Raw genomic sequence first — 22,202 nt, 5'->3', positions numbered from 1 at the left:
CCTCCGAGATCGCTCTACCTACACCCCCCACTAGAACACGACCCCACAAAAACACAAGTTAAAAAAGTGTCTTCCTGACCCTCAGAAATCACAAAAAAACTCAAACCTTTCTCAAAGAAGATGACCTCACCAGTTGCATGTTTGGAAAAATAAGTGTCAGAAATGAATAATCAAAGTGGTTATCAAAATTTGGAGAGTGATAAAATAGCAAATAAGGGCAGGAAGGTGCAGTATAGAAATTTTGAGACAGAAGGAATAAAAAAAAAAAAAGAAAGGATTCTGGGTTTAACATTCTAGGTTTGACCAGGAATCCAGATATGATGAACACACAAGTGCCTACCATGTTGGTGACAGATGGAATCATGTAGTTCAGATAGTTGCTCTGTTGTTGAGATCACCATTCAAGGTTTTGTGAGAAATATCAGTTCTAGTTTTTGATACTTGTTAGTGATGCATCATTTATATTCGTGTTAAAGAAATAATATTGAAGCATTGGGGTCATTGTTTTAGTTGTTAGCAAGTGAATTTTCATCAGAACAGTATCTGTGATTTAGAATAAAGAAAAATAGTGAATAAAGATGTTAAGACAAAAACTATTCAGCAAGCTAAAAGTAGATATAAGAAAAATTTTGTTTTTATACTAATAGAAAATCACTAGTCATGCTTGCTGCTTCATATTTGTAGAGTTGTAATATCCATCTTTGATTATATTATTATGTTATTTATTATTATGTCGGACTGCGCAATTTGTAAAACTTTTATTTACTTCTTCGTTAATATCATAGTTGCTTGAGCTAGTTCAAACTGTCTATAGACTTCAAGTTCTAATTCATGCACAAATTCACAATTATTCTTAATCCTTTAATCTATAACCTCTGTTTTACTTCCCCCCCCCCCATCAAGGCCGTAAGTATGCTGTTTCATGTGCTCAAAATGTAGACGTACGAAAAGCTTCTGGCTGGAACCAATTCCTTAATCTACTTTACTGTATTTCACTTGTATTGATCCTTAAAAATTTATTTTTTTACCGACTGCGCCATTAAGGATCGTACTGTAAAAGAATTGTTTTTCTTTCCCCTTACAAACACGAGAAATATTCAGCTAAGCACAAAATTAACTCTTACTCTATCTCAAGCAACTCCTATTAATTAATCAGTCATGACAATTACTATTCTTAGGTCACACAGGTTTGGTATTTTTATGAGACAGTGCATTGGCTAAATAAGATCAGGCAAGCTATTAACAAAACAAACACGTTTATTCATTCTAAGCCAAATTATATACAAAATTCAAACAGCCCTTATCACTTGTCTAATTCTCCACACTATCATTTAAGCATTTTGCTCAAGCTTTAAGACAAAGAAATTATAAGTACACATAACTTTTCAGACACTTGGATAGAACTTCTTCACTCACGTTATAAACAGAAAAAGGTAAAACTTAAACCACACTCTATTTTTGCATCACACAACATTAGCAAATCTTTAGAACTCTATATACTACTATTCACATTCAAACAGAAGTATGGATTTCCGACTTCTGTAGTACTTTCTATGCTAATAGATAACAGAACCAACATTTGTCGTTTGAACTTCACAATCTAGGATATTACATAAAACATTTTACTTACAATCTTGCCAGTTCGTTACACTTTCCTAGATCCTAAAGGCTCACGGGCACGTTCCGCTTCTTCCCTGCTAAAACTTTCAATCGGGCACTAGGTTACGGCTGCGATAATTCAGCATGCACGCAGATCATCGAAGAATCATACAGTAGGATATCTTGAAAAGGCCGTCTCTGCTGCTATTGAACGTCTCATCTTCGGCAGAACTGCTGCTCGCTGAATGTGACTCTCCCTGTCCTCGGAAAGGCTTGGCACAGGAACCAATGTTGAAACGAGAGTCTTTTGGCCCCTCAATCTCTGCCTTTTATATCATTCTGACCTTGGCGCTTCTTCCAAAAAGTCCCTTGGATTTACTGGAGGGTCTTCTCAATCACCCACGCTATCATCGTGTTTCAGCGTGAAAACTCATGCCGAAACACGTGAAAACATAACCTTCGTGACTGTTGCTAGTCTTAGGTCTCCTAGCCTAATCCTGTCTGGGCTTAATTTTTAGTTGCAAATCTAGTGGTTCTCATTCAAATAATTTAACATTTTGTTACAAGATTTATCTCAGTCAATTCTAGTGATTCTTACTTAAATATTTTAACAATTAGTTACCAGTACAGTGAGTTATACATCTTATTTACAAGTATTTTATGTAATTTTATTGCCCATGTAAAATCGACATAGAAAAAGTATTAATTTTTTTTTTATACGAGATTTTATAGAGTATATGGAGTGTAAAAATTTCTAAACATTTTATGCTTTCTTACAGGCTATGTATTTTGAAGGTGTTACAATCCCAGTACCAGGCACCATGTCCATTATGCAAATCTATAGTTACAAAAAGGTATGTTATAATTTTTCAAAGGAGAAACGAAGATCTATTTCATCAGTATTTTTTATTATACATTTCACCTACCATTTTCATAAATTTTGCATATTATTTCCAGAGTTCAGAAAGGTATTTTAAATTTGCAACATCAATGTTGTCTATTATCATGATTACCCTCATTGTTACTGAGTCAGCTTTCTCATTTGTGTTTTATTTATAGAGTAAATCAGTGATTCTAAGAATTACTAAGCAAGGGATTGTGTAGCCATATCGTTTTCATAGATCCTCCATGTCATTATCAGTGTTGTCCTTGGATTGAAAAGACCAGGGTTTGAATCTTGCTTAGGAAGTAAAGAACTTTTATAAGGGGGTTCTTTATAGCCATAATTCCAGACAATGACTAACTTTTTCAGGTGTGTTATTTAAAACAAAATGATGTGACCAGGATAGTACTCTCACAAACATTATTTGTATTTATATATAGAATCAGTTTTTAACTTAGAACATTCTTCAGAACATTGAAGAAAAGAGCCAAAAAAAAAAGCTTTTATTGTTCTTTTGAGCTGCTTGGTATTAAAAGAAAGGATAAATATCTTCTTCTCTTCAAGGATTAGGCATTTGCCTGTTCCAGCTTCACTGATCTTTCTCTCTTCCTTCCCCCCCCCTTTGGTCTATATCTATCAACTTCTTTTGGTAGCCGATATTTTTCCATCCTAAAGAGTTGTTCTTTCCATTTCTCTCTATATTTCGTGATCTTTTCATCATCATCAAATTCCTGACAAGTACCCTCAAGGGGTGTACAGGATATGATAGTACTACATGAAAAAATTACATCATAACTAACTTCCTATCTACAATTTTCCTCCAAATCAGTCTGTTACTTGTCAAGACTCCAACATTATCAGATCTTATATTTCTATCGTCTAAGGCACTTTGTACCGTATCAATCCACCTATATCTTGGTCTTCCTCTGGGTCGTTTTCCTGCCAACCTGGCAGAGAACACTTGTTTTGCTAATCTTTCCTCTCCCATTCTATTTAAGTGATCATACCATCTGAGATTAGCTCTGCTAACGCATTCCTGGATGCTGATAATGTCAAGTTCTTTCCTAATATCCTCATTTTTAATATGATATTGCCATTGATGCCATCTGTTCATGCCTCTAATCTTTCTCAGGACTCTCATATCTGCGATCTCTAGTCTTTGGTCAAGTGTTTTATTCTGACCCAGCTCTCAGATCCATAAGTTAAAACTGGTTTGAACACTGTCTTGTATACAGCTAATTTAGTGTTCTGACTAATTTCTCTCTTATTCCATATGAATTTATTCAGTTGACTGCTTACCATACCAGCTTTGTTGATTCTGTTGTCTATTTCTATATTTAATTTACCATTTTCAGTAAAACTCATGCCTAAGTAGCTGAAATGTTTTGCTTGTTCCACAGGTTCCCCGTTCACAACACAGTTGACATTTTCAACAATTCTACCTATTTTCATTGTCTTTGTCTTTTTAATGCTGACCTTCAATCCATATCTATTACAACAGTTATTCAATTTAGTCAGGGAATCTTGCAGACTTGTAGCGGATTTATTTATAAGTATAACATTTTGATATACTGATATCATGTTATTACTGTTATACTCCCTGATAACTTAAGAATGTAAAAATTTCAATTATCATGATGTAACGGGAGAAGAAATAAAAACCCCGTATAGATAACTAAGTAAGCAAGCTTGTTCCTAAGCAGATATCGTTAAGAGCCTTTGAAAGAAACGAATACAAAAAATAAAAAAGAAAGAAAAACATGCTTGCATCCAAGTAAAAAATATAGCTGAAATTGTTTGTTGAACTAAATAAAAATAAAAAAAAGGAAGGGAATTTTTTTACAGTTGTGATATGATAAAATAAGGTTAAGTAGAGCAAAGAAGATTAGTCATAGGATTTTGTATGTGAGAGGCTAGTTTTTACTCTTGAAATAAGAGATTAAAAATTCCAGTTAATTCTTAGAAAATTTTGGAAAGGGAATTAATTTAGTATAGATGACATAGAGGTTAGCTTAAACAAAAACCAAAGCTCAAGGTCGTAATTCCCGAATTTGAAACTTCGGCATGTGTCAGTCGCGGGCACACGGACCGCATCATGTTTTGGCAGAAAAATGCCACTCTAATTGGTGAGTGAAATTGACTCCAGTAAGGGGGCGGGGGAATAAATTGAAGAAGGTGTTGGTAGGGGTCATCGTATAAAAGGGTTAGGAAACCCCCCAAAGAGGCTTTTTTCCTGAGAGTTTTTCTTCACGAGTCTTCGTAGAGATCTCATTCGGTTTTCCTCAGTGATGGGTTAGGAGTTTTCTCCATCCAACAATAAGGAAACAAAGGTTGCAGGATTTCGATTCCATGGTCCTATTGTAAGAAACGAGGGATGCTGTTTAGTTAAAAGGAGAGAAGATAATGTCAGTGTGTTTCATCGTCCAGTGATCGTAACGAGAGAAAGAAAATTCTATAAAGAAGTCAGTGAATTTCACAGCCATAGAATAGATGATCCTATGTATGTCCTTGATCGAAGAATATAAGGTAAAGATTGTGAAAGCCCATCTTAGTGCCAAAAGAACTTAGGCATGATAAGTTATAGAAGAGCTCGTCCCAGGAAGGTAAAATATCAGAAAAAGGTAGAGACCAGTGTAGAAGACCCAAGTCAAAAGGTACTGTAAAATCTCGTGTCAATTCAAATCATATGTAACTGTAGTCATTGTTCAATTGTTGAACAGTTGAAAGGATTAATGAGAATTAAACTAGGACTTCAGTACATGTCAAACTAGAATAAAATTGAGCTTGTTATTATTAATTAATATGTAATTCATGTGCCTAGAGATTTATGCATTGTACATTGTATTTTAATTAAGAGAGTTTTAAAGGTCAAAAGTGTATTAGCACAGCGAAAGGATAATTTTAATACATATTGTCTTAGTGAGAAAATTAGAGTAACTGATTATATATGTCTAGAAAATGCAGGATTATAGCATGATCAAACCAGTAAGGGGGTTAGACAAAGGATCAACTAGTTCTAGGATTATACTTGTTTGTATGTATAGAATCTGTCATGGCGATATGATCACAATTCTCATGTAGGATCTTAACCTAATACTTATGTTTAGCTAGTGAAAATTTGTATTATATATTCTTAGTATTGAATTGAGTTTTATTTGATAAAGAACGAATTGTACCATGTTTAAGAGTTCAATAAACTTTTGTTCATTGGAAATACAGTTGTCTGAGATTGCCGCTCAATGCACCAATTGTAACAATGTGCGAACCTAATCACGCAGGGGAGGGGGATTTGTTAAGTTACAAGATAAAGGTCACGACTGCATATTAGTTTCACACTCGCACATATTTCGGTAATTGCTCCTTGTTTTTGAATTTATATCTTAAACTAAATGTCCTGAAAGGCACAGTATAAAATAAATATTTAGGGACACTAAGGGGAGAAGAAGCTTGAATATTTGTATCTAGGTGATATCTCGTATATAAATAAGATTTGGACAAAGACAAGTAGAGCTTCACATGTAAGGATAGTTGAAAGCCTAATAATCGTAGATTGGGACACAACAATACCACTTTCCTTCATATATGATCCATATAGATATTGAATAACAAAGGGGATAATGTACATCCTTGTCTCACACCAGATTTAACATTAAACCATCTTCCTGTACTTCCTTCAATTCTAATTGCTGACTTACAACTCAAATACAGACTAAGTATTGCTTGATATAATGCCCCATTGACACCATATAACTGCATCGTATTGAATGGCTTTTCTTTGGCACCATGTCATATGCCTTTTCCAGATCGACAAAACTTAAATACAGATCTTTGTTATATTCCCATGCTTTCTCAAATATTTGTTGTAAAGTGAAGATCTGATCCTGACAGTCTCTATTTGGCCTGAATCCAACTTGTTCTTCACCAAGCTTTTCTTCCACAATTCTTCTCAACCGTTTCTCAAGTATACTTGCATAGATCTTGCCAGGAACACTCAGTAGGGAAATAACTGTTATTTCCCTTTTTATATATGGGTACTATTAGAACTCTACTCCAGTCATCGGGAATTCGTCCCTCTGTCCAGGCTTTCTGAACTATGCAGTGCAGCCACTGTAAGACTTTTATACCATCATACTTCAGCATTTCTGATCGAATATGATCTACTTCTGCTGCCTTTCCACATTTCAAGCCTTTGATGGCTTTTTCAACTTCAAGTATGGATATGTTTTCCTGACTGCATGCCTGGTCAGTGTTTTTTACCACTGTGCTGTCATCACTGCTTATTTCATTTAGCAATTTTTCGAAGTAATTACTCCATACTTCAAGGATATCTTTTCCCCCTATTTTCATGTCACCTTTATCATCTCTAACTCCTTTTACAGCACTCTTTCCTCCATTTCTGAGCTTCTTCAACAACCTCCAGAATATCTTACCACCTTCTTGATATTTATTTTCTATGTTCTTGCCAAAGTCCTCCCATGACTTTTGTTTAGCTAGTTTTACACAGTGTTTAGCATTCTTGCATTTGTCTCTGTATTCTCTAAGAGCAAAAGCTGATTTTTGCCAGGAACTTTTTGCCAGGATTTTTGCCAGGAAAAAAAGGAGAAAGCATATCAACTATGTTGATATGCTTTCTCCTTTTCCTTTACTGCCTCTTTAACTGTGTCCACCATGGAGTTCTGATTTTTCTATCCTTGCAGACAACCTCACCACATGCCTCTCTGGCTGAATCAATCAGGGTTTTTTTCAAGGCTTGTCACTATATCTCCATGGTTTTGTTGCTGTTCTCAAACGTTTTCATTTTTTCTTCAATAATCTTTCTATATTTTAGTCTACAGTTCACATCTGAGAGCTTCTCAACTTTTATTCGCTTTAAAACTTTCTTACATGTTATTCTTTTCAATATGAAATTCAATTTTATCATGCTCAAGACTAAATAGGGATCAGTTCAAATTTCAAATCCTCTGTACACTCTGGTGTCCTGCACCAGGGAGAAAACATCACTATCAACAATAACATAGTCAATGAGACTTTTCTTATTCCTAGCCTCTTCTCTCCATGTGAATTTGTGCACATTTTTATGTTGGAACATGATGTTAGTAATAACCAGTCCATGTCCTGAGCAGAAATCCAACAGGTATTTGCCATTATTATTAGCTTTGCTCTTTTCTCCAAATTTTCCCATAATATTTTCGTATGTCTGACAATCATTTCCTACTCTATTTAGATCCCCAACAAGGACCAACTTTTCCTTTTTCATTATTTAGTTGCTTTTTCTAAAGCATCAAAAAATTCCTCCAGTTCTACCTTAGTAGAACCTTCTGTGGGACCATAAGCACAAATAAGTCTCATTGTCCAATTCCCCATTCTGATATTAGCCCACATTACTCCACTTGAGACTGCCTGCCATTCAAGAAGATTAGCCTCGTATTTTGTGTTGAATACTATGGCTACTACTTCTTTTCCTTGATTGTCATTTCCTGAATATAACATTTTGTATTTATTGCTCAGAAAGGTCTCACCAGTTTTTGTCTTTTTAGTTTTGGTCACCCCTATTATGTCGATCTGGTACTTATCTAATTCTTCACCTAGCTCCATTTCTTTGCCATTCAGGCTTCTTATGTTGATAGTACCGATCTTTAACTCTGGTGATGTTGAGTTGGGGGTGCTTTCAGATTTGTTCCAGTAGCTGACTTTTTGCTGTTCGCCCTGGTTCCCTGGCGATAACAACGGGGGCCTTGTTTAACCGGGGGATGCACCAGCCAGCATGAAATTTTGTCATGTTGTACCATCATTTTCTGTATTGGTTTAAGCCAATAAGAATACAGTTTGGTCTGCTAAATCCCAAATTGCCAGCCCATCCTCGTTCATTCAGTATCCATTTAGATACCCAACAGGTGTGCACCACGAGAAGGTGAGGATTGGATATTAGGTCATAAGCCCTGGTCGGTTCTCCGCATTCCTTTAAAGGCAAAGTGGAGGTCTCCTCTCATTCATACAGCTTTGACCCTTAAGCACCCCATTATATTTTTATTCTTATACAATGAAAGTAATATATATATATATATATATATATATATATATATATATATATATATTGTTCAGTGAGTTTCTAAATTTCTGTTTGCTTGTAATGTTTATTCATTTTAATCTGGTTCGTAAATCCTGCACAAATTCCATGACCAAACATGGAAACCACTCAAGCCACTTCAGGTCTGCAATAAGCAGTGCTGTGGTCTGACATCAGATGACGAAATTCATCTCTTACCTAAAAACAATGACAAACATTCATGTCCATTGCGAGTTTTGAATCCATAGCTCATTTATGGGAGAGGGCAAGCTATCTAGTCAGTTGTTAACGACATGGTATTTCTGATTACAGTTTATTTTTGAACATTTCACAAAAGAAGTAATTAATTACTTATTTCACTTTGGGAGCATGCATCTATACGCACACACACACACACACACAGTCTGTCAAAAAAATGTATACCAACTTCAGCAAAAGAAAAACATTTATAAAAATTGTAATACTAAATTTATACAGACATCAAGCGATGAATAAGTTACCCTTGACTTCTACAATTACCCGAGGTGCTCAAGGTGGTTACCTTTAGTGTCCAGATACTTATTATTACAGCAAACTACTGCTTAGGCAACATTGGCTAGTGTCCAGTGGGATTGCTGTGCATGCCGTTCCAATTTGTTTCTGAAGGGCCACCAGTGTAGCTAGTTTTCTATGATTACACTACATCCTTTAGAGTCCCCCGTAGGTAGAAGTTCAAGGGTGTTAACTCAGGAGAATGTGGGGGAAACTCAGCTGCACCTCTTTGTCCTATCCATTGTCCCGCAAACTCTCATCGAGGTAATTTCTCACTTCTCTTGTGCACATCACACACGGTACCATGGGTCTCAAACTTATCACGAATACGTGCAATTGTCAGGTGTGTTGTAGGTTGTGTTACAAACTCATGTCTCCATTGTCATTGAACAACATTCTCAAATTTAAAATACCACTTTAAAATGGTCTTGTATTCCTCTTACTACAATCCTGCCTCGCCCATTTTGTTTGATTGTCCTACCGATCATGTGTTGATGCTAGTATTCATGTGAGTAACACATTTTTTGAGAGAACATCATGCTAAATGGTGCTACCGTAATTCGATCCAACTTCGAAAAAAAGTCCATAGATGACATCTATTAAAGTGTGTATACATTTTTTTTGATGGACTCTGTACACACACACACACACACACACACACACACAAATTCTCCATTTACATTTACATGGTAGATTAGTTCCAGAAAAAAACTATGTAAAAAAGAATACAGTGCATATGAAAAAAGTAGAATGGTTCCAGATGTGAAAACCCAATACAAATAATAAGCTATTTTCAAACAAAACAAAATCATTGAATAAAACTCTATTTAATTTTCATGGAATACTTATTTAAAGTATATACATATGTATCTTTCTTAAAGAAAATAGTCTGTCACTAATAAAACAGAAATTTGAAAAGGCCCAAATACACCCATGCATATGGTTATTAAATTTTATTTGCTGTTACTTTCTGACAGTAGCCACATTCTTTTGTGTGAGACTGGAATTAAATCACTTCCATCACTTGAAACACTTTGGCCATCCTGTTCATGTTGCCATGGCAAAATTTTCTTCAGTAAAAGGAACTAAATTAGCACTAATTGCCAATAATTCTGGAAGTTGATTTTTTTTTTTTTTTTTTACCTTGAACTCTGTAATTAATCGTTGATATCGTGTTTTGACTAGATCTTTGTATAATTGTTCATATCACACCACACATGACTACTTTAGTTCATGTGTAAGAAAATGACTGCAATTTACTAGCCATTTGAAGCCCTTCTTTAATTACTCCTGCAGTGAGTGGAATTTCTTTATCATCATCATCACGTTTTTCTGTTTCATTGAGATTCTCAAGGACAGCTTCTATTATTTCGTCATCACTAACAATATGAGCAATCTTCTATCCACATCACTAGGGCCTTTTCCATCTTCACTTTTATAATGTCTCTTGTATATGATGACAACTTGGCACCTAATTTTGTTCCTTAAAGAACAGATTTTCTAATGGGCGCTTCATTTTTCTTAATCATTTTCACGGTAGATTCGTTGAATCCAAAATATTTCCCTAAGGATGTTGAACCTTCTCCAGCTGTTAAATGATCTAAAATTTAGATCTTAGTTTCTAAAGAAATAGCTTTTCTTTTCTTATTCTGTTTAAATGGATTATCTGACATTTAATTAATGGGTAATGTTACAAAAATATCTGAAAATAACCAATAATTAATTTTACTAATTTTATATTATGCGTACGAAACTTTTAATACATACCGGTATAACTATTGCATGAACATAATTTTCATGAACAAAACACAAAACGTGTAAACATTTCAAATTTTAAACAAGAAATGATTGTTCAGCAAACAGCTTAACTCCTTTCAAGCAGCTTTATATAGACAGACCTCCCATAATGGACCAACTTAATTTTGAGGAATCAGCATAGCACCCTTCTGCTTTCAGGAACCAACAGCAAGTGAATATAACAGATCATTTGTCGGCTTAACTTTGGGGAATCGTAATTACAAATGTTGATTTTTTTTGTTGTCGCCACAATTGTCTACATTCTGTAGCATAGAGTAAACCGTGATATTTAAAACATCGAGGGGTTCCCCAAAATTCAAGTTTAAGTATATATGTACTGTTCTAGGAAATGATAATTATAATGGAAATACCCTTTTTTAACGGAACTGAATTCAAACAGAAATTTTAAAAACAAGTGCCATTTGAACCATGTTAAATCAAAATATACCGTGTAAAAATAGAATTGCATTTGTTTTCTAAACCATGTCATTTTGAATTCATGTAAAGTTGTATTTTTTTATTATTATTTATTTTTTAGTAAAGAAGACTAAATATGAAATTTAAAATTTCTTAGTGTCATAAAATACCAGTATTGGAGGAAAAGGTAAAAACTAGTATTGCACCTGAAGATGCAATTTAACTTATGCTGATTTATATAATGATGATAGGATTTATGTACTTTTATTATCATTTTCTTTAATATAATTACTCAAAAGTGCATCTGTGATCTTAAACTAGCTCTGTAAATGATAACAGCATATAACATATCTTTCCTATACAGGAAAAGAAGTTATTTTCAAAATGCACATGTATTCTGTAACTGAAACATGTCACCTTCTGAATTAGTTCAGATAAAAAAAGATATATCAGATATATCATAGATGGGTGTCTAAATGCGTAGAACAGAAAAATAGTGAACAGTTAGAAGAATAAATATTCTTATATATTGTGCCCTTTCTCCTTAATTATTCTTAAAATTTTATTCTCCCTAATAACTATTCTAAATATTAATAGTTAATAGGAATATGTGAATAATTAACTATAAATATTAGTTCAATATAACTATTATCCCTAAATATTCTTAAATATGGTGTCCTTTCTCCCCAACCATCCTATCCCAGTTTTGTAACAATTAATATAAAATATTTCTTTTTTCATATATAGGAAATATATCTTTTATATATATATATATATATATATATATACATGCATGTATATATATCCGTGAAGAATTTTCCCACAATGAATTTTCGTGCGATTAATTTTCCTCACGGTGAATTTTCCCTGCGATGAACTGTCGGCAATCAATTTTCCCATGATGAATTGTCCAGATATGCCCGCCAGCACATTGTTATGAAGGACTATATTATTATTATTATTATTATTCATGACCATATAATAGGCAATCCACTCATCAATCCACCAACTACACCAATGCCATCTACCACCACCACCACCACCACCATCATTTTCAGACAATCACAAATGTCCATGCCCACAGCGGGATTCAAACCCGCAGCCTTTTGGTTGGAGATTGGATATGCCAACCAGGCCGACTATTTTCATGACTATATAATAGGCAAGTTACTATATATATATATATATATATATATATATATATATATATATATATAATGAGTTCAAACACCTGAAAAATTTAATATAATATAAAAGTTGTGTAATACAAAAGTTTTTAGCTATGTATTTAGTTTTAATAAAAGTATATTTCATTTTTTTGTGTTATAGAAGTTTGCGAGAAAAAGCTCAGTTGAATGATATTGTTAATGCTGTGAAAAAATTGGCCCTAGCTGTAAAACAAGATACAGGATTTGAAGGTGAGTGAGTATGGCATACTTTACTGAAGCGCCTAGGAGGCACTGCATGTTTTGCTTTACTGATAGCTGTTATATAGCTGCCATCTATCTCCTAATTTAGGTGGAAATTTTCTGATTTTCATAAGGTTGAAATTACAGCCTTATCATTAAGTTCTCAATAAAACTGATGTGTCCCTGTCTGCAGCATACTAAGGAAGAAATTGAGCTTGTCAAGAAATCATATTCTTGTTTAATCCTTTATCCAAATATGAACAAACAAAGTTTGTGCGTGAAGTATCTTCATAACTAGCCTACTTATATACAGAGGTTAAAGACTTCACACATTAATTGCCTTAGTATCCCATAATTCAAAGCACACATCCTTTCAGATGAGCATTATGGGAAGGCTACTACCTACACGGTTTTGACCTTATTAAGGTATCATGGGTGGGAGCCAGACCCAGAGGAGATACCAAGATTGAAGTAATGCAGAAGTCATTCATTTATCTCCCATATACAAGTAGTGAAAGCATGTATCACATTATTAAAATATTCTGGATTAAAGCTATTTGTTGAATACATTTTTTCACTTGGTTATAAATTAAGCTAACTGCATTACTTCATTCTTGTTATCTATGAGTCTCCACTGATGAGACCTCAAAGGTCAAAACCAGTCTGGGTAGTGGCCCTTCTCATATACATATTCAAAAAGTGTGTGTGCATGTGTGCTGCATTATGGGTTACTAAGGCAATTAATATAATCATTAGCCTATATACAAGTAGCCTAGTCATGAAGATGCTTCACGTGCAAACTTTGCTTACACTTGAATAATGGATTAAACAAGCAATTAAAACAAAACAATTAAAAATTATAAATTTAATTTATAACCAAGTGAGGGAAAAAAAAAAGTATCTTAAGACTTTCCAAGATTAATTGAAAATATTCAAATTTATAAGAATGGTGGAGGAGAATCATTTGATCTTGTGATCGGTAATCAAGGCATGGGCTATAAATTTCCAGTGTGCTTTTGCATCACTGCAGAATGGTTAGCTTGTTTTTACAAGCCAGATGGGAGCATATTTAGGCTACTAAAGGGCAGCTGATATGCAATATCTATAGTCTCTTCTGCCTAGACAACACCTTGTAGATGAGTCATCAACTGGTGAAACGCTTCCACTTCGTTTACTGGAGGCCTGAAGTGGCTGCTGCTGCCATTCTTGGTTTTCAAAGCACAGCTCCAGTTTCTTTCCCCCAAACCCCTCATGCAGTGTGTGAAAGAAATCCTTCAAGGATATGCCAAATAAACTGTAGTGACCCAGACTATAGTCGTTGTCCGGTAGCATCCTCTAGCAAGAGGGTTGCAGCAGATGAGCAGCTCTTCTCCATTTCTCTCTGTCTGTCGCTTCCATCATTCTTAAACCAGTCCATTCCACGATGTCATTAAACCACTCTCTAGTTGGTCTTCCACGTCTTGTCTTCCCTTCGACTTTCCCTTATAATATAGTTCTTGTCAGGTGTCCCGAAGAACCTCTCAGAAGATGTCCTGCAAATCTGGTCTTTCTTTGCATAATATTCTTTAGCAGTATTCTTTCCATCCCAACTCGTCTTCAGACTATAGTACTTAAGTAAAATGGTTCTTCAATCACTCATAGAGAATACATGAGGCCAAACCTGATAATGCATCAGGAGGCTTCCTGACCAGCTATGAAATAATCCTGTTGCTTCTTGCCCTATATATATACAAGCAGCCTAGTCATGAAGATGCTTCACATGCAAACTTTGCTTACACTTGAATAATGGATTATGGATCATATATGGATAGAATCTGAGCATGGTAGTATGCAAGAGAACTACTGCAGTTGCACATGAACAGGAGACTATATTTCCTCTGTGAACAATATATTGGTGGGCTGTTCACCTGCTATACTTGCCTGTACTCTTTTAAACCTCTCACAAAAAACTATTCCCTTCCTCCCAAAAAACTATTCAAAAATTCTGTATCCACTTCACTAACATTTATAGCCTTAACAGCGATTTAAAAGATGTGACCATTGTTATTTCTAACGGAACCTCAGCTGACTTTCATTACAAGGATGGCTGGTGTGAATATTCATTCATCAGAATTGACATCCCATTTCAGAGAATGCTAACCCCCCCCCCCCCCCCCATACACACACCTGTTTGAACTACACTGGCTCATAATCCTTACTTTAGTTCATTCATTTACTACTGTGGCACTCTCCAAATTCTTAAAATCACTGACCACTTTGATTGTTCACCTCTAATGCTTGATTTTTGGCCATCAAAATACCTAAACAGTGAAGTTATCTTCTGTGGAATTCAAACATCCATGCCTCAGACCGTCTTCCCTTCTCCAAATCCACCAGTCATGGGTAAGGATGCCAAATTATTGGCCATTAGCAGCAACCTAAAAGAGATAGTCCACCTATCCAGCAGGATAACAGATGATCCTCACCACATACTGTTGGCATCCCTTACTTTTTTGTAACTAGTAGTTTCCCAATATGTAATGGCCGTAATGGTGTCATTTCTCTGTAATTTTGCCACAAATGAGATTATTTCTGTGACTTCTGCTTGTCTTTTTTATGGCAAAATTACGCAGTATATTCTCCTGATTCAAACATTTGCTCAGTCCGAATAACAGAAATAATTCTTACAAGAATGAAGCCTGCATCCTCAATTCTCAAACCAATATTCAAGCCAAAGATGTGCAAGGCACTCCAAAAAAAAAAAAAAAAAAATCCATCTCACAAGTGTCTTGGAAACAACTCCCATTTCCCATTCAATCTACAAATTTACAAAATTTGAGCTTACAAATAAGTGTGTGTGTGTGTGTGTGTGTGTGTGTGTGTGTGTGTGTGTGTGTGTGTGTGTGTGTGTGTGCACGTGCATGTGGGAATCCAAATCTGATTTCAAAAGAACCAAATGCAAAAAGCTTGCCTCCTTTTTAAACAGCAATTAAGTCTTCTTGTCTCTTTCCGATTGGGTCCATCCATGCTTCCTCTTCTCTCACCCAGATAGTACTATTAAAACATCACCCAAAAGTCCAAGGTCTTCTGGCATTCGTTTTGTACAACTCCTGCATTGATGAGTGCCAAAGTAATGCAAAACAACCCCATTTTACCAATAACTGTTAACTGCATGTCTTCCCTAATGGTTTCACTTTTATTCTTGTGGTAAAAACCTTAATCCAGTACCCTATTTTGCTTTTTATTCTTTCTTACTCAGATGGCATCTTTCCTGCTCTACGGTATGGAAACAATCTTATATTCATCCCATTCCAAAAACAAGGAGACACGATAATAAAATTCCATTAACAAACTCTCATCTAGTTGCTCTTAATTCACTTCTCTAAAAAAACAATGGAGAGAGTCATTTATATCCATCTTCTTCAACTGAGAAAACCCACCAGCTAATCAATGGCACCACATATCCTAGCTATCTCACTGTGAAAAAGACCACAGGAAGATTTGGAGAAACTCTTATTGTTACTCTTGACATCTCATTTCACTTTCATTTACTCTTGATAATACTCAGATTCCCAAACAGGATCAGATTTTTTTTGTTCTGCTTCATACCATTAAACCTGGAACAAACACTTCAACCATGCCATCTTCATTCTCCAAAATCTTGGTGTGCTTTTCTGATCAAACTTTTACAACTGCTATACAATTCTATAACTCCTCTATGGGAGGGGAATACAAATCAATTTACCACTGGGAAGAAAGTTAAACTGGCTGTTCCAAAGAACAGTCTTCTTAACTTTGTCTTCCCAAAAGATAAAACTTTCAGCTGTTCAAAAAACATGAGCAGATTCCTTCTTTTTTTCTTAATATTGCCTGTGCATGTCCAACACTAATGCACTATAGGTTTTACAGCCATTTGTGTGTGGATCTGATATATCATGAAATTCCTGAATGTACCTTCAAAGGATACACGTGTTATATTTGAAACTCAATTGCTCCAATTATGCTATTCCCCACCTATATCCACCCTATATATTTAAATCAGTCATAGAGTAAGATAACAATGTATTATATAAAATTTTATTTTAGTTGTTTAAAATATTTTTGATTTATATCTGACGATGCAGTGATTTCAAAATCAACATGTTATATATATTCAAAGAATGAAGCTCGCTCACACACACATATATATAAAACTACAAATTAAGTGGATATTGAATCCAACATTAGTTCAAAGCCGAATATATAGAAACTACAAGAGTTTCATGCCAAATACACTATCAGAGTCTTGACAAGTAACAGACTGATTTGGAGGAAAATTGTAGATAGGAAATTAATAATGATGTAATTTTTTTCATGTAGTACTATCATATCCTGTACACCCCTTGAGGGGTACATGGCAGGAATTTGATGATGATGATGATGTTATATTCCCATGCTTTCTCGACTGTTTGTCATAAAGTGAATATCTGATCCTGACAACCTCTATTTGACCTGAATCCAGCTTGTTCTTCACCAAGCTTTTCTTCCACAATTGTTTTCAACCGTTTCTCAAGTATACTTGCATAGATCTTGCCAGGAACACTCAGTAGAGAAAAACCTCTGTAATTCTCACATTCAGTTTTATTTCCCTTTTTATATATGAGTACTATGAGAGCTCTACTCCAATCATCGGTAATTCGTCCCACTGTCCAGGCTTTCTGAACTATACAGTGCAGCCACTGTAAAACTTTTATACCACTATACTTCAGCATTTCTGGTCAAATATCGTCTACTTCTGCTGCCTTTCCACATTTCAAGCCTTTGATGGCTTTTTCTACTTCAAGTATGGATATGTATTCCTGACTGCATGCCTGGTCAGTGTTTTTTACCACTGTGCTGTCATCACTGCTTATTTCATTTAGCAGTTTTTCAAAGTAATTACTCCATACTTCAAGGATATCTTTTTCTCCCATTTTCATGTCACCTTTATCATCTCTAACTCCTTTTACAGCACTCTTTCCTCCATTTCTGAGCTTCTTCAACAACCTCCAGAATATCTTACCACCTTCTTGATATTTATTTTCTATGTTCTTGCCAAAGTCCTCCCATGACTTTTGTTTAGCTAGTTTTACACAGAGTTTTGCTTTCTTACATTTGTCTCTGTATTCTCTTAAGAGCAAAAGCTGACTTATTTGCCAGGAACTTTTGATATGCTTTCTTCTTTTCCTTCACTGCCTCTTTAACTTCCTGTGTCCACCATGGAATTCTAATTTTTCTATCCTTGCAGACAACTTCACCATGCCTCTCTAGCTGAATCAGTCAGGGTTTTCTTCAAGGCTTGCCACTGAATCTCCAAGGTTTGATTCCTGTTCTCAAACTCTTTCATATTTTCTTCAATAATCTTTGTGTATTTTAGTCTACAGTTCACATCTGAGAGATGCTCAACTTTTATTTGCTTTAAAACTTTCTTACATGTTATTCTTTTCAATATGAAATTCAATTTTATCCTGCTCAAGACTAGTGATCACTTCCAATTTCAAATCCTCTGCACACTCTGGTGTCCTGCACCAGAGAGAAACATCACTATGAACAATAACATAGTCAATGAGACTTTTCTTATTCCTTGCCTCTTCTCTCCATATGAATTTGTGCACATTTTTATGTTGGAACATGGTGTTAGTAATAACCTGTCCAGGTCCTGAGCAGAAATCCAACAGATATTTGCCATTATTATTTGCTTTGCTTGTTCTTTTCTCCAAAATTTTCCCAAAATATTTTTGTATGTCTCACAATCATTTCCTACTCTGCTATTTAGATCCCCAACAAGGACCAACTTTTCCTTTTTCATTGTGTCAGTTGCTTTGTCTAAAGCCTCAAAAAATTCCTCCACTTCTATCTTAGTAGAACCTTCTGTGGGTCCATAGGCACAAATAAGTCTCATTGTCCAGTTCCCCATTCTCGTATTTGACCACATTACTCTACTTGAGACTGAACTACCATTCAAGAAGATTAGCCTCGTATTTTGTGTTAAAGACTATGGCTACTCCTTCTTTTCCTTGATTGTCATTGCCTGAATATAACATTTTGTTATTGCTCAGAAAGATCTCACCAGTTTTTGTCTTTTTTGTTTCAGTCACCCCTATAATGTCGATCTGGTACTTATCTAATTCCTCAGCTAGCTCCATTTTTTTGCCATTCAGGCTTCTTATGTTGAAAGTACCGAACTTTAACTCTGGTGATGCTGAGATGGGGGGCGTTTTTAGCTTTGTTCCAGTAGCTGACTTTTTGCTGTTCGCCCTGGTTCCCTGGCGAAAACAACGGATGGGTGGGGGCCTTGTTAACCGGGCGACGCCCCAGCTGGCATGAAATTTTGTCATGTTGTACCATCATTGTTTTTATTTTGGTTTAACCAATAAGAATACAATTTGGTTGGCTAAATCCCAAATTGCCAGCCCATCCTCGTTCGTTCAGTGTCCAAGTAGATACCCAACAGGGTGCACCACGAGAAGGTGAGGATTGGACATTAGGTCATAAGCCCTGGTCGGTTCTCCCCATTCCTTTAAAGGCTATGTGGAGGTCTCCTCTCAGTTATACAACTTTGACCCTTAATCAACCCGTTTTGGCTCTTTATTTCAGTATATATAAAACTTTTTTTTTGTAAACCGCGAACATATAAATATATACAATAGATACAAATACTGAATATTTAGTAATTCACTTTATCTCTTTACAATTTGACATTCCTTATCGAATTAAAAGTAGTAAATTAATTTCTAACGTCTTAATACATACAAATAATTAAATGGCCATTCATCGGGTGCTCATTGTCAGATGAATTCTCTCCAGACATAATTTGGAGGGAAATGTGAATGGAAAGTCAGTTATACTGTAAGCTTTTCATGTAGACCATTACAGTATCCTGTACACCCCTCTAAATTACATATTAGGAATTTGATGGTGATATAAATATCATTTATTGTTATTAGAATACTTATTTATTTAACAAGGTCTAAATTTAGCTAAAATTAGGTCAAAATGGTGTTCAAATTTAAATGTTCTAAATATTTTAACTGCAATTTTTTTTTTCTTTTCTTTTTGTTTAGTTACACCACCCAAGGGGCCTCTTTCAAAATGTAATAATTCACCTGAATCAAGAAATATTCATATGAAATTGTTTCATCTAGCACACCCCAGTCCTTTGAAACCTGTGAAAGAAAAAGCTGAAAAACGAGGTTTTTCAGGACATGTAAGAATTTTAATCAATTTTAAATTATATGTAACCAGGATGGAATATACTTCCTCTGCTCAGTTAATTTTTCAGATTGTTTAGTGCAGTTGAGCTAATTAAAAGGCTTCTTACATGTTAGAATATTGTCAAGATGTGAAATTCCATGTGCAAAATCAAATTTGGATATTTCATGTATCTTCTAGGAATAGTTATTTTGAAAAATTGCTTGCAAAAGTAACCATATAAATTAAGAACTGCTTTACTTCCATAACACTCTTTAACTTGCATAACAAGTTTTATTTATATATATATATGGATGATGAATACAATTAGCTTTTGCTCTGTATCAAATCCAAATACACAGCAGACTTTTCACTTTCAAAATTTTCAATGTCTGAATTGATGCTGTATTACACCCATTTCTCAATGGTTGGGATTCAACATTGTTATTAAGGAATAGAAAAATGAAATGCAGACATTCAGTGCATATTAGTAATCATTTTGCTACTAGATTTAGTTTGGCACACATGCTACGCCAACCTTCATTTAGGAAGTTTAATATAATCTGGTTTTTAATTAGTAATATTGTGTAATTTTTGTAAGATTGGGTTTATTATATAGTTTTAATTCAGAGTGCAGTATTTGGGGTGCTTAAGGATCAAAGCTGTATAACTAAGAGGAGACCTCCACATAGCCTTTAAAGGAATGCAGAGAACCGACCAGGGCTTCTGACCTAATGTCCAATCCTCACCTTCTCGTGGTGCACCCTATTGGGTATCTACCTGGATACTGAACGAACGAGGATGGGCTGGCAATTTGGGATTTAGCCGACCAAATTGTATTCTTATTGGTTAAACCAAAATAAAAAAAATGATGGTACAACATGACAAAATTTCATGCTGGCTGGGGGTGTCGCCCAGTTAAACAAGGCCCCCATTGTTTTCACCAGGGAGAACAGTGAAAAGTCAGCTACTGGAACAAATCTGAAAGCACACCCCAACTCAATATCACCAGAGTTAAAGATCAATACTATCAACATAAGAAGCCTGAATGGCAAAGAAATGGAGCTAGCTGAGGAATTAGATAAGTACCAGATCGACATAATAGGGGTGACTGAAACAAAAAAGACAAAAACTGGTGAGATCTTTCTGAGCAATAAATACAAAATGTTATATTCAGGAAATGACAATCAAGGAAAAGTCTCATTGACTTTGCTGTTGTTGATAGTGATGTTTTCTTCCTGGTGCAGGACACCAGAGTGTACAGAGGTTTTGAAATTTAAGTGATCACTATTTAGTCTTGACCAGGATAAAATTGAATTTCATATTGAAAAGAATAACATGTAAGAAAGTTTTAAAGCGAATAAAAGCTGAGCAGCTCTCAAATGTGAACTGTAGACTAAAATATACAAAGATTATTGAAGAAAAAATGAAAACGTTTGAGAACAGCAACAAAATCTTGGAGATTCAGTGGCAAACTTTGAAGAAAACATTGATTGATTCTGCCTGAGAGGCATGTGGTGAGGTTGTCTGCAAGGATAGAAAAATCAGAACTCCATGGTGGACACAAGAAGTTAAAGTGGGAGTGAAGGAAAAGAAGAAAGCATATCAAAAGTTCCTGGCAAATAAGTCAGCTTTTGCTCTTAAGAGAATACAGAGACAAATGTAAGAAAGCAAAACTCTGTGTAAAACTAGCTAAACAAAAGTCATGGGAGGACTTTGGCAAGAACATAGAAAATAAATATCAAGAAGGTGGTAAGATATTCTGCAGGTTGTTGAAGAAGCTCAGAAATGGAGGAAAGAGTGCTGTAAAAGGAGTTAGAGATGATAAAGGTGACATGAAAATGGGAGAAAAAGATATCCTTGAAGTATGGAGTAATTACTTCGAAAAATTGCTAAATGAAATAAGCAGTGATGACAGCACAGTGGTAAAAAACACTGACCAGGCATGCAGTCAGGAAAACATATCCATACTTGAAGTTGAAAAAGCCATCAAAGGCTTGAAATGTGAAAAGGCAGCAGAAGTAGATGATATTTGACCAGAAATGCTGAAGTATGATGGTATAAAAGTCTTACACTGGCTGCACTGCATAGTTCAGAAAGCCTGGACAGAGGGACGAATTCCTGATGATTGGAATAGAGCTCTAATAGTGCCCATATACAAAAAGGAAAATAAAACTGAATGTGAGAATTGCAAAGGTATTTCCCTACTGAGTGTTCCTGGCAAGATCTATGCAAGCATACTTGAGAAACGGTTGAGAAGAATTGTGGAAGAAAAGCTTGGTGAAGAACAAGCTGGATTCAGGCCAAATAG

The 22,202-nt window shown here is 35.1% G+C and overlaps 1 protein-coding gene across 1 annotated transcript in view; it reads left to right on the top strand.

Moving 5' to 3' along the window:
• LOC150100523 (uncharacterized) overlaps positions 1–22,202 on the top strand; it is a 194,435-nt gene that overhangs the window by 32,989 nt on the left and 139,244 nt on the right. Inside the window, exons 4-6 of the mRNA XM_090402683.1 lie at positions 2,379–2,453; positions 12,624–12,712; positions 19,765–19,907. Coding sequence (XP_090258809.1) covers positions 2,379–2,453; positions 12,624–12,712; positions 19,765–19,907 — 307 coding nt within the window. The remainder of the gene's footprint in view (positions 1–2,378; positions 2,454–12,623; positions 12,713–19,764; positions 19,908–22,202) is intronic.

This window comes from Typopeltis vanoorti, chromosome 13 (genome assembly GCF_054136105.1).
Source record: "Typopeltis vanoorti isolate ZY-2024b chromosome 13, IOZ_Tvanoo_1.0, whole genome shotgun sequence".
Taxonomy (NCBI): Eukaryota; Metazoa; Arthropoda; class Arachnida; order Uropygi; family Thelyphonidae; genus Typopeltis; species Typopeltis vanoorti.
The sequence above is the reverse complement of the archived record's forward strand: the minus strand, read 5'-3'. Positions and strand labels throughout refer to the sequence as shown.